Source organism: Anolis carolinensis, chromosome 2 (assembly GCF_035594765.1).
Source record: "Anolis carolinensis isolate JA03-04 chromosome 2, rAnoCar3.1.pri, whole genome shotgun sequence".
NCBI lineage: Eukaryota > Metazoa > Chordata > Lepidosauria > Squamata > Dactyloidae > Anolis > Anolis carolinensis.
In genome coordinates this window covers 314,204,020-314,217,744 of record NC_085842.1, presented here as the reverse complement: position 1 = coordinate 314,217,744, position 13,725 = coordinate 314,204,020, and the positions used below count along the sequence as shown (strand labels likewise).

General features: G+C 40.6%; 1 protein-coding gene across 1 annotated transcript in view; it reads right to left on the bottom strand.

The window, feature by feature from the left end:
• The window catches only part of epg5 (ectopic P-granules 5 autophagy tethering factor), a 73,002-nt gene that overhangs the window by 18,265 nt on the left and 41,012 nt on the right, over window positions 1-13,725 (bottom strand). The window contains exons 23-35 of the mRNA XM_062972592.1: window positions 11,889-12,116; window positions 11,276-11,399; window positions 9,835-9,979; window positions 8,812-8,983; window positions 7,789-7,951; window positions 7,546-7,688; window positions 6,122-6,278; window positions 5,539-5,733; window positions 4,232-4,445; window positions 3,235-3,392; window positions 1,660-1,867; window positions 595-670; window positions 196-299 (exon numbers count right to left, since the gene is read on the bottom strand). Of these exons, the coding sequence (XP_062828662.1) occupies window positions 196-299; window positions 595-670; window positions 1,660-1,867; window positions 3,235-3,392; window positions 4,232-4,445; window positions 5,539-5,733; window positions 6,122-6,278; window positions 7,546-7,688; window positions 7,789-7,951; window positions 8,812-8,983; window positions 9,835-9,979; window positions 11,276-11,399; window positions 11,889-12,116 (2,087 nt within the window). The remainder of the gene's footprint in view (window positions 1-195; window positions 300-594; window positions 671-1,659; window positions 1,868-3,234; window positions 3,393-4,231; window positions 4,446-5,538; window positions 5,734-6,121; window positions 6,279-7,545; window positions 7,689-7,788; window positions 7,952-8,811; window positions 8,984-9,834; window positions 9,980-11,275; window positions 11,400-11,888; window positions 12,117-13,725) is intronic.

Here is a 13,725-nt window from a genome sequence, read left to right as displayed (position 1 = left end):
ATGCCTGCCATAGACGTGGGCAAAATGTCAGGAGAGAAAGCTTCTGGAACATGGCCATACAGCCTGAAAGACTCACAGCAACCCAGTGATTCCAGCCATGAAAGCCTTCGACAATACATTAATCTGAGAAACAGTCTTCCTAACTATGCAGCTCAAACAGTATTTCAATGGTTATTAATGGAGCCTTTTGCGTACCTTTAAAACTTTCATGCAGAATGCCGATGCTGTACGCATACAACTTCACCGTATTTGAAGCCACAGGAGTGTCACTCTCCAACCACGGATAACATGGCTGCTTGCTTTAAAAGAAAGGGAGAAAGAGTGAACAAAGAAGATCTTACCCACTTCAAGCTGCTCTTTTTGTTTTTCTGAAAGACAAATAAATTATTTGTTTAAGGAATATATGGAATTCTGAGAAAGCTGTAAATACAACACCATGCATTTTCATGAATATATGAATAATAAAAAGACTGTGACAGACCATCATGAAAACCTCACAGAGCTTCACTTATGCATTTAGAGAGCTTTACAAATTCCTTCAAAGAACCCCATGCTGTTTATTTTCCACAAAAGGCTAAGTGGTTTCCTGCTTACCTTGCATCTTCTCTCTCAACAACTTCAATCCAAGGTTTAAACAGTTTGGTGATGACTGACTGCAAAGAGTGAAGCGCTGGAAGAAAAGGAAACTACAATGAGATATTTTCAAAAGCAAACATCAACTCCTTCCTGTTTCGTCAGCATGAACACTACACAAGCATGGATATTATTTGCAGCATCTTCTGTTCAATAACCATTTTAAAAATAAGAGGAAGTTTATAGCCCTGAGGACTGTAAATTTTAAGTTCAAATAGAATGAGAAATGCCAAAGAAATCCTAAAGGCCAACTAAGAAATTCTCCTAAAACTCAGACAGCAGGATTCAAGTCTCCAGCTGTTTTTCATACTAAGAATTACAATACAATTACAGTACAGGTTATGCATTCCTAATCCAGAATTCTGAAATCCAAAACCCAAAACTGTCTGTATGAGTGTCTGAGACAGTGAACCTGTGCTTTCAGATGGTTCAACGTACAAAATCTTGATTCATGAACAAAATTATTTTCAAAATATTACCTTCAGGTTAAGTATATTAAAACGTACGTAACTTATAAATGAATTTTGGATCTCATCTCCAAGATATTTTGATTGTGTGTTCCTGCATGGCAAGGGGTTGGACTAGATGGCCCTCATGATCTCTTCCAGCTCTGTGATTTTATGATTCTATATCTCACTATTTATGCAAGTATAAGCATTCCAAAATACAAAAAATAATAATAATTCCAAAATCTAAAATACTTCTGGTCTCAAGTGTTACAGATAAGGGACATTCAACCTGTATTAGTAAACATTTATCTTTAGTTCAGTGGTTCTCAACCTGTGGGTCTCCAGATGTTTTGGCCTTCAACTCCCAGAAACCCCAACAGCTGGTAAATTGGCTGGGATTTCTGAGAGTTGTGGGCCAAAACACCTGGGGACTCACAGGTTGAGAACCACTGCTATACTTGAAATCCCATACCCACCTCACCTGTGAGGAAACTATACTGAACTTAATACGAATCATGGGTGGAAAAAAATCCAGACATGATTCCTGCATACTCCGCACCCAGGCTATCTGTATTACCTGCCAGAACCTTCTTGCTGCCCAGTGGTTCTCGTGACAAGCTGGTGACCTCTGAATTAACAAGGTGGTTGACAAGATACTCCATGAAGCAGTTCACTTCAGCAATGTAGGGAGCCCACTTTGAAAACAACCCAAAGCTACAGAAGTCTCGCGAAGACAAGCGCAGCTGGAAGAAATAGTCTGAAAACCATTCAATAGTTTCCATGACCTGTGAGGATGAGAAGGGAAAAGAGAATGAAATTCCAACTGAGGAAAGGTTCAGGAAGGTATACATGTCCAGCAGACTCCAATTCATCATTGTAGTTCCACAACTACTACTGCACAGAGTCGATCTGTGCCACATACAAGTCACAATACCATAGTCATAAACTGCTTGCACAGCAGTCTGTTAAACAAGAAGTTCAACACTTTCTGTGTTTGTCTCTGGAGGCAACAGCAGCAATGGGAGAGGAAAATGTCCAGTGCTGAACCACAAATTTCTTAAATACATGGCTATGTGGTCTCTGTATGAATGGGTTGGTATGAGAAACCACGTGCAGCCATCCCTGCAAGAATTCCTCAGCTCCTAGGAGCCCTCAAGACCAGGCATTCAAGATATACGTGTCTTATGCTGCCAAGATATGTCAATGTCAATGTATCCATCAAGCTAATACAGTAAGACCCCCATAACCATGAGAGATATTTTTGCATTTGAACTGCAGTTACTTGAAACTGCAGACATGACAAAATGTCATTAAATTATCTGTTGTCTGGTCCCAACACACCAGAGTTGAATAGGTGAAACTAGAAATTTGCTAGGTCCTCTAGTGCTAGTAGATGTTAACTTTTGTTTTATTTGTGTGTTTTTGTATTTGATATTATTGCATGTTGGTTTTATATCTGTAAACCGCCCCGAGTCCCTCTGGGGAGATGGTGGCGGGGTACAAAAATAAAATTATTATTATTATTATTATTATTATTATTATTATTATTATTATTATTATTATTATTATTTTGGGGAAAGTATACCATAGAATTGCCTGGAGGATCTGGTAAATTCATACTGTAGATAAGTGAAACCAAAAATATGGATTCTGCCCTTATAGTTGTCTTATTGTACTGGACAGGACCTTGAACAGAGACCTTTCACATTTCTGGTACATGGACAGGATAACTACCAAACCATCTATATACATCATCCATACTTTAAAGCAGTGGTCCTCCAGTTGTTTTAGACGTCAGCTTCCAGAAGCCCTGGCCAGCTTGTCCAACACTATTGGATAAACAATGTAATGAGCTATATAAAACACAATAATGGTTGTCCAATACTCAGGAATTCTGGGAACTAAAGTCCAAAACACTTGGAAGACCAAAGGTTGGCCACCCCTGCTTTAAACAGCCCTCCTTTCCAAAATATAAAAATAATGTTAGACAAGATCGTCTCTGTATTTGCATTCTTTCAGTCCTGGTTTCCTGAATACACACCACTGGAAAAAATGGCTTGACCAAGGCAGCCTTTGTAGATTTTGTGGGTGAGGCAACCTGAAAACGTTTTCTGAAGGCACCAAGGCACCAAAACACGCACCAGCCACCCACCTGTTCTGCTGAAAGAAACGGATCCACTGAAGCTTGCAATGCGATACTCTCTTTTGCCTCCTCTTTCCCTCTGCCTTTTTGAACTGCTGTGGAGGTGCAACCCAACGCTTTAAGAGATGCCTTCCAACAGTCAGGGCTGAGAAGTTGATCTGAAGAACCTAAAAGAGAGAACCCAGGCAGTAGCAGACCATTCAGTAAGAGATCCAAATCATCTGAGTTACACAACAGCATTTTTCTCCAAACAGGTGCCCTCCAGATGCCAACTCCCATGGTAGGAGTGGTTTCCAACACCTCTGGAGGGGAATGCTGAATTACAGCTTAACATCACATACCAGAATCTGAACCAATGCTGTGCATTTTGTACAATTCCACACACAAGAACAGGAAAAGAACAGACACTGGGTGTATATCTAGCTTCCAGAGAATATTTCATTTCCTTCTTTAAAGAATAAGTTTCTAGACATTGCTCTTAAATCAGGTTTCTCAATTTGTCCATAAAAAGAAATGACACAAATGATATCATTGATTGCCTTAGTATTTTGAAATTTGTATTCAACCTTTTCTGTCCATCAGCTTCATCAGATTCTCAAGGGGGTCTATGACCTAAAAATCCCCAAGAAACATTACTTGACAAACATCTGCTTGAAAGATTATGAGAAAATTTCAACGCAGAGTAAGAATAAAGGTGATGTCCAGTGGCTGAGAGCTTCAACCCTCTATATGGCAATAATACAGTCAACCTAGGTGACTTCTGTACCATTTCATGGAAAATAAGATTGCCCCTCATTACTGATTATTGCTTCCTTAGCATTTTAGGAACATACAGTAATTACACTTCTCTACTAGACACAATGCATCTGCAGCATTTGGGAACGTTATTTCATTGTAATATATATCTGTCTCTGCATAATTGTGAGTTTATGCAGTTTATAATCAGTGTGTTTTCACTGGAGAAAATTGGCCAGGCTCACAAAAGTGTACTTCATTTGGAACTTACTTTGCATGAGCAGCCTCAGGAAGGCACTGTAATGGTCGGGAAACTGGTACCGAAGGAGGCAGGTCCAGTGCTTGGAGAAGATAGAAAAGGGCATCAAGATGTCTTCATCGGGTGCAAAGCCACAGGCCTTGAGGGCCAAGTGGATGGACTCCAGGAGTCTGGTGCGCTCAGAGAGCGGAGGCTTGGAGTTGTGCAGCCATTGTGGAAGGTCAAACTGGAAGAGAAGGGAGCACATGGTTTGAAAATATGGACTGGAGGGCAGAAGCTGAGAGTTAAGTCAGAAGACAGATTGGCAAAACTACAGACACACAAGAGGAATGACGTTCTGAGCATGAATGTCTGAATATCAGATGAAAAGGAAACACAATGCCTGGCAGAAGTAGTCCTACTGTTTTTTGATTTTCTGTATTTTGTTATACTACAACCTGTAACTTTCCTTTCCTTTTGAATATGTGAATGCTCTCTAGCATTACAGAGTTGAAGAAGAAAATTCTGTAAAAATCTAGAAATCACCCTTCTAGACTTTTATGAAAAAGAAGGTAAACATTAATATGCCTGTAGATTTTGAAGATTAAGCTTTACTTATGAATCTATTGGGTAGAGTTTAGGACAGCATCTTAGATAGTGAAAGATAACTTTTTTCATATACATGTCTTTGAGCTGGAAGATGAGAAATCATTTTGAAATGTTGCTAGTTTTATCTGTATGGGTGAAAGGAAGGGTGTTGTGAACGCATGGGTTCTATTAAATACTCTATAGAGATTGAAAAGACGTACTAAAATGACAAACCTGAAATGAATGATAAAATGGTGGTTAAAAGCAAAGACATTCTCTCCTGAGGCACAAAGTGAGGAAAAGTTTGAATCTGCTGCCTTCCAGAGAACTCACTATCTCTTAACACCTCACTGTTGGGAACAATGTAATGGGTGATTACCAGATGGCTTGCCATACAAACAATGACTATAAGTAGCAGAGACTTTGCATGACAGTTGCAACTGAGTTCCCGCTACCCTTGCTGTAAGACTGATCACCTGCAGAGAGCGGTCATGTATGTGGGTATTGAATGAATGAAGTCTGTTTGAGGCCTCTTGATGTACTTGATTGTATTGTAGTAAATGTATTAATAAATGTTACATGCATGGCATTTAAACCCAGATCCGATGTCTATGGAGCTTTTATTTCAGTAAAGCTGGAACAATTGTTTGCTCAGATAATTTAAAAGTCTGGAGAGCCCAAGGACCACATGGGTCCCTCCTCACCAAGAGCCACACACAACCTGCACAACATCCTAACCAGGAGCCACTTGCCTTAGTGAGCAGCATGAAGATGACATCACTGTTGTCATCGCTGAGGAAAGACACAACTTTCTCGTACAAGTTTACAAATTCTTCCGGGGAAGCAACAGGAGTGAAGTAAGGAGAAAGCAGAGTACAGAGCCTACGGTTCTTCAGAATGGTCTGGAGCACTGGCTTGCATTCGGACTTGGTTCCTGCAATGAACACCTGGAAAGAGATGGAGACATAACTCATCACACAGAGAGCCCCTGGCCTTGACATTCCTGGTGCAAAGCTTGTTTAACTTTGGGTGGCCAAGCAACAGCCATCAATTTTCCTGTTAACTGGTTAGAGGCAGTTCCTTGATCTTAAATGTCTCAGCACTATGGAACTCGCCAAGAACAACTACATTAGGAGAAATGTCCTATTGTCAAGCACATTTTAGTTTTAGTTGCTTAATATAATCCTTGATGGACACAAAAGCTGTGGCATAATGATGGGATTTATGGGAGTTGAAGTCCGAAACACCTGGAGGGCTGAAGTTTGCCCATGCCTGGGCTAATGGGTCAAGTGCGATTTAAAATGTTCAACAGAATATCCGTTCGGAGCAGCTTACTTGGCCCAGGATCTCGATACAGGAAGTAAAGAACTGCCTGGTCGGTGGGTGGCGCTGAGTTTCGTCGCACACAAATTCCACCACTGCAAAGAACAGGTTGATGCCGACACGATGAATCCCAGGCACAGACTGATGTTTGTAGAGATTGATTAATGCTCTAAAATGAATCGAAAGGGGGCATGACACAAGGCAACACAGAAATCAAAAACTGCAGAAAACCACAATGCTAGTTAAAATACATGCATGTCTTTTATTCCCTAAAGTTGAGTTTGAGAGTTATATGGCTTGTTATTGTTCTTAGCCTCAGCCATTTTCACTTGCACAAGGATCTTCTATGCTAGCAGCCAGACTTCCAAAGCACTAATACAATTATCTTCTATAGCAATATAATCACACATTTTTAAAAGTGCAAGTCTTGCTGAAATTGGTTGGGAAATTCTGAGCATCATAGCCAAAAACGGTCACTTTTCTAAGCCATTTGAGCCCCATCTCCTTCAAAAGCAGTACATCCCATCTCTCTAGATGATGTCGATTCCATATCAGCAGGGCTCTGAATCTGGATTTTAGCTTAAACTTGAAAGGAGCTATCTAATTAGTTGCACCTGTTGAGATTACAACTCTGATTTTGATAGCTTCTTTAAAATTCAAATTTTGGAAGAGCTATCCAAGGTGCTGAATTCACTTAGGAAACAGGTGCATGTAGAATAATCACAGGATGTCTTACACCTACAACTGTTGATAGACTCTATAAGTAGCTGGCATTCTCCCCCCCCCCCCCCCCCAGATGTGCAATGGGAAGTTGTTGCCAATTAGGAGAGGAATAAGGTTGAACACTGTGAAAGCCAATCACTGTAGGGCTATCAGCCTTCTCCCACTAGACTCAAGTAAATGAAAAGTTTCATGAGATCTACCACTCCTCTAAATGTTCCTCCAGCAACAGCAAGAATATCCCTGTGGGCAGCAAAATCAGGCAATCCAATGGGTCTTCCTTCAGGAGCAAACCAAAAATGGGCAACTTGGAAGTCCCTGAACAGACTCAGAAGTGGAGTGGGCAAATCAAAAGACAACCTGACAAAATGGCACTGCCTAGAAGAATCCTCCACTTTGTGTGACTGTGGAGCAGAACAAAGAACTCAGCATCTGTATGCTTGCCCACAATGCTCTGCCTCACACACAGAGGAAGAACTGTTTAAAGCTACAGGCAATGCAGTCACTGTTGCCCATTTTTGGTCTAAAACTATTTCGCTGCTTCTGATCCCTTTTTATCAAATTTAAACTTATGTAGGCAATGCTTTTGACATGAAATAAATAAAACCGAAGTCAAGATCCACACTGCTACAACTTTGTGCTCAAGGTTTTTATTATCAAATGTAAAAAGTAACAAGGTCTTGGTGTAGAGGAGACACAACACCTAAGCAACTTACGTTATAAAGTTTTCCATGTGAACGGCGGCCTCCACAACACTCAGGGAAGGGGGCTTTGTGGCTTCCGCTTGTAGTTGCTTCACTTCTTTCTCCAAAACATGAAGCTGCTGGCCGACAGCTTCATTTTTGTACTTTCCTTCAAACTTAAAAAGAGATCGTAGTTAATGCAAAATCCTTGTATTATTCTATCCCCCTTTGATCTACAGACACCAGGAGGGAAAAGGATAGGATTTCTATTCCAACCTGGACGGTGACCAGTGATGGTCCCTGGCAACTTTTGCCAGAACTGCCACGGCACTCCAGTGGGATAATAACTTGCTCTTCTCGATTGGTATAAAATTTTGGCAGAGTATCCAATATTTCGTTGTTGAAAGCGACCTGTTGGGACTCCCACAGGGCTGCAGATCTGAGGGGGAGAAAAAGAATGTACTAAGCTTATTTGAAAGGTTTATTATACATGGAGTTCTGGGCTCCAAAGAGAAGCCTACAGCAGTGGAAGAAAAAGTCTGGGTTGCATTAAAGAATACACAAGAGATTGTAGCTGAGGTTAAGAACCCAAGCAATATAGGTCTGAATGTACATTTAGAAATGCCTTTTAGGAACTATTATTTCTTTTAAAACATAGCTCTATACATATCATATATCATTCTTCCTTTCCTCTTTAATCTAGAATGTATTAAATCAGAATTTGCAATGCAACCTCTTACCAATGGTGTTCATTCATTTGTAAAATGGGCATGGTGAAACAGGTCTTAAATTATAGTCATGACATTCAGTTTGAGTAATGGGAAAATATCATCAAAGGGCTTAAAGCATACCTTAAGTTATGATCTTAAATAGCATTTTCATAAAATGGCATATAGGTGATATTTAACTCCAAGTTTTCAAAGTTATGTTGGAAATGTAAGCATTTGATCAACATTTGGTGGACTTGTGGGAAAGCAAAGAAATAGTACATAAAATGATGGAGGACATTGGGGTTAATGGAAGAACACAGTGAGAAGAAGTGTGGAAGAGTCATTCAATATATGATTATGGACATTAAGATTGTCATATGCTCAGAAATGAAAAGACACATCTTGTCCAACATAAGAAGGACAAGTTAACAATTTCTATTAAAGATAAATCATTGCTGATTTTTGTAAAGACTGGGACTTAGTGTTTGCTTATTTGATGGAATACCAGAAGGTTCTGAAGACTATTAGAACTCGTGATTATTGTATAAGCTAGTTAAGAAAGGGACTTAAGAGAAGTAATGCTTCTCACTTGGCTTGCTGCTGTAGGATGCGGAGGGTGGCACGCGTCAGTGCCTTGGCTTCACTGGGACTGACCAAACTAGCAGAAGATATAAGCGGCACAGGAGCCTTCATTGGCTGGAGGGGAAGAGAGGACTGCGGGGCATCGTATACCTTTAAACCGCTTATAATCCGCTCCTTGGCTGAAAGAGAAGACACACAAACAGTTCAACAACCTGCAGCCGATTCTATGGTATGCTTCTGCCAGAAGTTACTGTAGAGACCCCCTGGAAGACCTAGTAAATTCTTAAGAGAGGAAATATTTTGTTGGGTGCAGGTTGGTGATAGAGACTATACGGTATCAACTTAATTCCACAATAGTAAAAATGTAGAAAGGTTGAGCACTTAAATTGCTATTACATTCGTGGTTGCTTGAATGTATGTTTGGGATGACATGAATTTAAGTCGTTTTCATTCTTGTTTTGTTCACTTCTGATTAACAAAATTTGAAAAATAATTCTGTTCCTGGTTTGAAAGTGTTATTTCCTGTTTAATTGTGTGGGACTTACTTGGAAAGTAGTTGTTCTACTCCAGAAACTTTGTTTTTATGATAGTCACAAATTATGTTGAATTGGTTGAGACTCTAAGAGACATTCATTGAAAAACTATAGCAAAATGTGCTGCAGGATGTCCTGCAAAAATGAAACTTTTGTAGTGTAAACTTTTTTCCATGTTTTTATGATAGAGGCAATTAGGAAATGACATTTGTAACCCAGGAACAAAAATTGTGTTACATAGTGTTATATTCTCTGATAAACCATGGCCTTTCACTCCTGAAATGTAGGATGCCTTGCTCTGGTATTTTCCCCTTTTGTATATACCTTGAGCAATTGGGAATATCTTTGTTCCATGGAATCGATTAGCACTTTGAAAACTTGAATGTTTCTAAAATTCCCATGGAGAGTAGGGAATTTCACTTCCCCACCCAAATTAAACTAACTGCACATCACAAGGGGTATGTTTGTTTCCTATAATTGCATTCCAAGTGACTTACCCAACATAGGATTTGTAAAGTCTGTTTGTGTTGAAGCAGCACTTGAGGCGATATGGGTCTCTACTTGGACTTGAAACCAGAAGTCTAGTGCTTCCTGGAATTCGTATTGAATACGTTCAACGTTGACGAACTCAATCCACAAATCCTAGAACACAAGAGGAGAAAGAGTTGAGCAAAGGTGTAACAAAGGATACAAGCAGGTGTGCCCTGAGAGTATCAGTCTAACCATGAGACATGAGGAGAGAATAGACAGAGGGTAAAAGTAGGAAAAGGGATTATCTGCAAGCTAGCCTCAATTCTGCCTATCTCCTTGATGAGTACTATAAACTTGTGCAGGATGTCGTTGATTTCCAACACAACACCGATACACTTATTGCTTTAACTAACTAGTGAGATTTTCCAAAATCCAAGTCACCCCACATTCTCAGGAGAGGGGGAAAAAACCAAACTGAAAAAGGATTTCCATTTGAAATACCATCAAGAAAATTGGAGAACTGAAGACTTAGAAAGCACATCATAGATCATCTATTGCAATCTCCTACTACTGTAGATTTATGACCTAGACTCTGGAAAACATATTCAGTCCATCTTCTAAATGACATCCCTTCAGATGTTTTAAAAAATTGCTATTATATCACCTCAATAGTCTCTTCTCCAGGATAAATATACTCCTGTTACTCAACTGACTCTCACAGGTCTTGGTTTCAAGAGCCTTTGTGGTCTTCGTTGTCCTTCTTTTGGGCCCATTCCTCCTCACTCCTCTCTTCCCCTGGCTAAATCTGCTAAACACTTACAACCTTACAGAGTCTTGTTGGTTAGTCCCAACTCACTGACTGAATTGTTGCATAGTTAAACAATATATAGGCAGATCCAACTGGTTCAACTGATCTACTTTAATCAAGATGAACAATGTTCCTGCCAAAAGAGCCAACACAAAGGGCAATCTTCTTGGATATCTAGAACAGTTTTTTCAAGTCCCAGGAATGAAAAAAGGGCTGTGGCGCAGGCTGGTTAGCAGCCAGCTGCAACAAATCACTCTGACCAAGAGGCCATGAGTTCGAGGCCAGCCCAGTGCCTGTGTCTGTCTCTGTTCTATGTTATGGCATTGAATGTTTGCCTTATATGTGTCATGTGATCCACCCTGAGTCCCCTTCGGGGTGAGAAGGGCAAAATATAAATACTGTAAGTAAGTAAGTAAATAAATAAATAAATAAAAAGCACTTGAGAAAGTAAAGAGAAGAACAGCTCAAAAAAGAAAGGATGGTGATGAGGGAGAGGCAATTCTGGAGTGACTAAGGCCATTACACATATAACCCACCATGTTCTCCCACTTCCATTTGCACTTCTGTTAAACCAACTTTAGTTTTCACCTCTTTTAAACAAATCCAGCCATGCCGGATCATCAATCCTCAGTCTTAAGTCCAAATTGGTGCATTTTTACCTGCTGGTTCTGCATGACCTTGGCAAGCCGATGAGCATCGTATTGCTTTGGCAAAGAGGGAATGTACATGTCTCCTTTCTGAAAGCTCTCTTCTTCCAGCCATAAGACGTACATGTTGAAAAGCCTAAAAGTACAAAAGTAAGAAAGGCAAAACTTGCAGCAAAGGTTGACTTGTTTTTTATGTACTCCATCATATTGCCATGCTGTTTACTGCATACATAAACATATAAAGCCCCAAAACGAGACTCAAATTCTATTACTTTTGGTGTTTGAGGGCCTGGGAAGCAATTTCATGGATCTTTTAAGCCAGGCATGGGCAAACCGTGCTCCTCCAGATGTTTTGGACTTCAACTCACACCATTCCTGACAGCCTACTGGCTGTCAACTCTGAACAAGAACTGGATACAGCTTGGAACAAGGGCACAAGGAATAGGGGAATAACCCCTGATCCATTCATCACAGGTTATCCCCCTCTTCCAAAAAATAGGGCCAAAATAGTCAGCCTACTCCACTTAAACCATAAATGGATAGACTGCACGATAGCTTGCCCCCCACAATTGTGGAGACCCTCAGAGAAAGAGTCTCCACTTTCTGCTCAAGCTTTCCTTATTACCTGACAAGCTCCTTGTGCAATTCGGGGGAGGTCAAGTGGTTAGCCTGGGTGGATGCCCTGTCCACTAAGTTTTCGCTGCTGCTCCCTGGGCTGTCCACCCTGAGCGCTTTGCTGGCCGAGTGATGGAAATCTGCAGCTTCAATCAGGCGCTGTTTCAGGTCTCCTAACAGGCTCAAGTGAGCAGGACTTTGGAAAAACCTTTTCCCAATGCAGCCATCTACAGGTAATCTTAAAAGAAAGAGCCATTGTCATTTACAGCCAATGAATGCAAGCACACACAGAGCATCTTTCAGCTTTCAAAGAAAAAAAAGGCATTTTGATATGTTAACTAAATCAAAAAGAGGCATCACGAACTTAGTGAGGTTCAAATGGTGTATTTCAGAGCTTGGATATTTTTTATTGTTTTATTTCATTCATATCCCAATTTTCCTCTGGGTCCAAGGTGGCTCAGACTACAGCTCACAGAAGATCAATACGGTCATCAAGTGCTTGAGAATGCTGGGAACTCCAAATATATGTGTGTGAGTGTGTGTGGAGCCCCCGGTGATCCAGTGGGTTAAACCACTGAGCTGCTGAACTTGCTGAGCGAGAGGTCGGTAGTCCAAATCTGGGGAGCGGGGTGTGCTCCCACTGTTAGCCCCAGCTTCTGCCACCTAGCAGTTCAATAACATGCAAATGTGAGTAGATCAATAGGCACCACTATAGTGGGAAGGTAACAGCGCTCCATACAGTCATGCTGGCCACATGACTTTGGAGGCGTCTATGGACATCGCTGGCTTTTTGGCTTAGAAATGGAGATGTGCACCACACTCTAGAATCGGACATGACTAGACTTAACACCAAGGGGAAACCTTTTCCTTTACCTATATAGTGTGTGTGTGTGTGTGTGTGTATAGTAGAAGCTATAGTTTACTTGCAGATCACATCACTGCTGCATGCATTCGCTCAAAATACCCCACTTGAACTGTCATGGCTCAGTACTATGGAATCATGGACTAATTTTACAAATAATTTTATAAGTCTTCACCAAACTACAACTATGACAGTAAAAGTGGTATGAAACTGCACTAATTCTACACTGTAAATGCACCATAAATTTCACCCACTTTCGCCACTGTGGTCCGCAGTGTGGATTAAAACTGTTCCTCCATGCCTACTAAAAATGCACCAAAGAAAGGCACAGAAAGGCTTTGTGCATGACACCTGACCTCTTTACAAAGAAGATATCAGTGTGGTGTCGTGCTTTGGGCCTTGAACTGCCGCTCTAGAGAAAAGCGTTAGAATTCCCATTCAGAAAAAGAATTATCTAATAATAATAATAACAACAACAACTACTATTACTACTACTACTACTACTTTATTTTTTATCCCGCCTTCATCTCCCCGAAGGGATTCGGGCGGCTTACATGGGGACAAGCCCGATCAACATAGTTTAAAATACCACAAGCTGGAACCAAAATTATCTGGGGAACTGACTTGTCAAAAGCACAAGTAAATTATCTAAATTTGTCTCTGGTTAGCAAGGATTGAAGTCTTTACTACGTGGAATTGGATGGATGGCAAATAAAGCAGTGAGGTTGCCCATTTAAAAAATAAAAAAGAATTCCTATTTAGAGAATCATAGAATAGCATCATTCAAGCCTTGGAATCCCACTGGGTGACCTTGGGCAAGTCACATTATCTCAGAAAAGACAAGAAATCAGCTTCAGAGAAAGGCAATAAATCTTGCCAAGAAAACTCTACGATTGTCACAAGTTGGAAACAACTTGCAGGCACACAATAATGTGAACCTGGAGCCTCTTCCATCCCGGAGCATTCTTCAGATCCCATAGGGAAG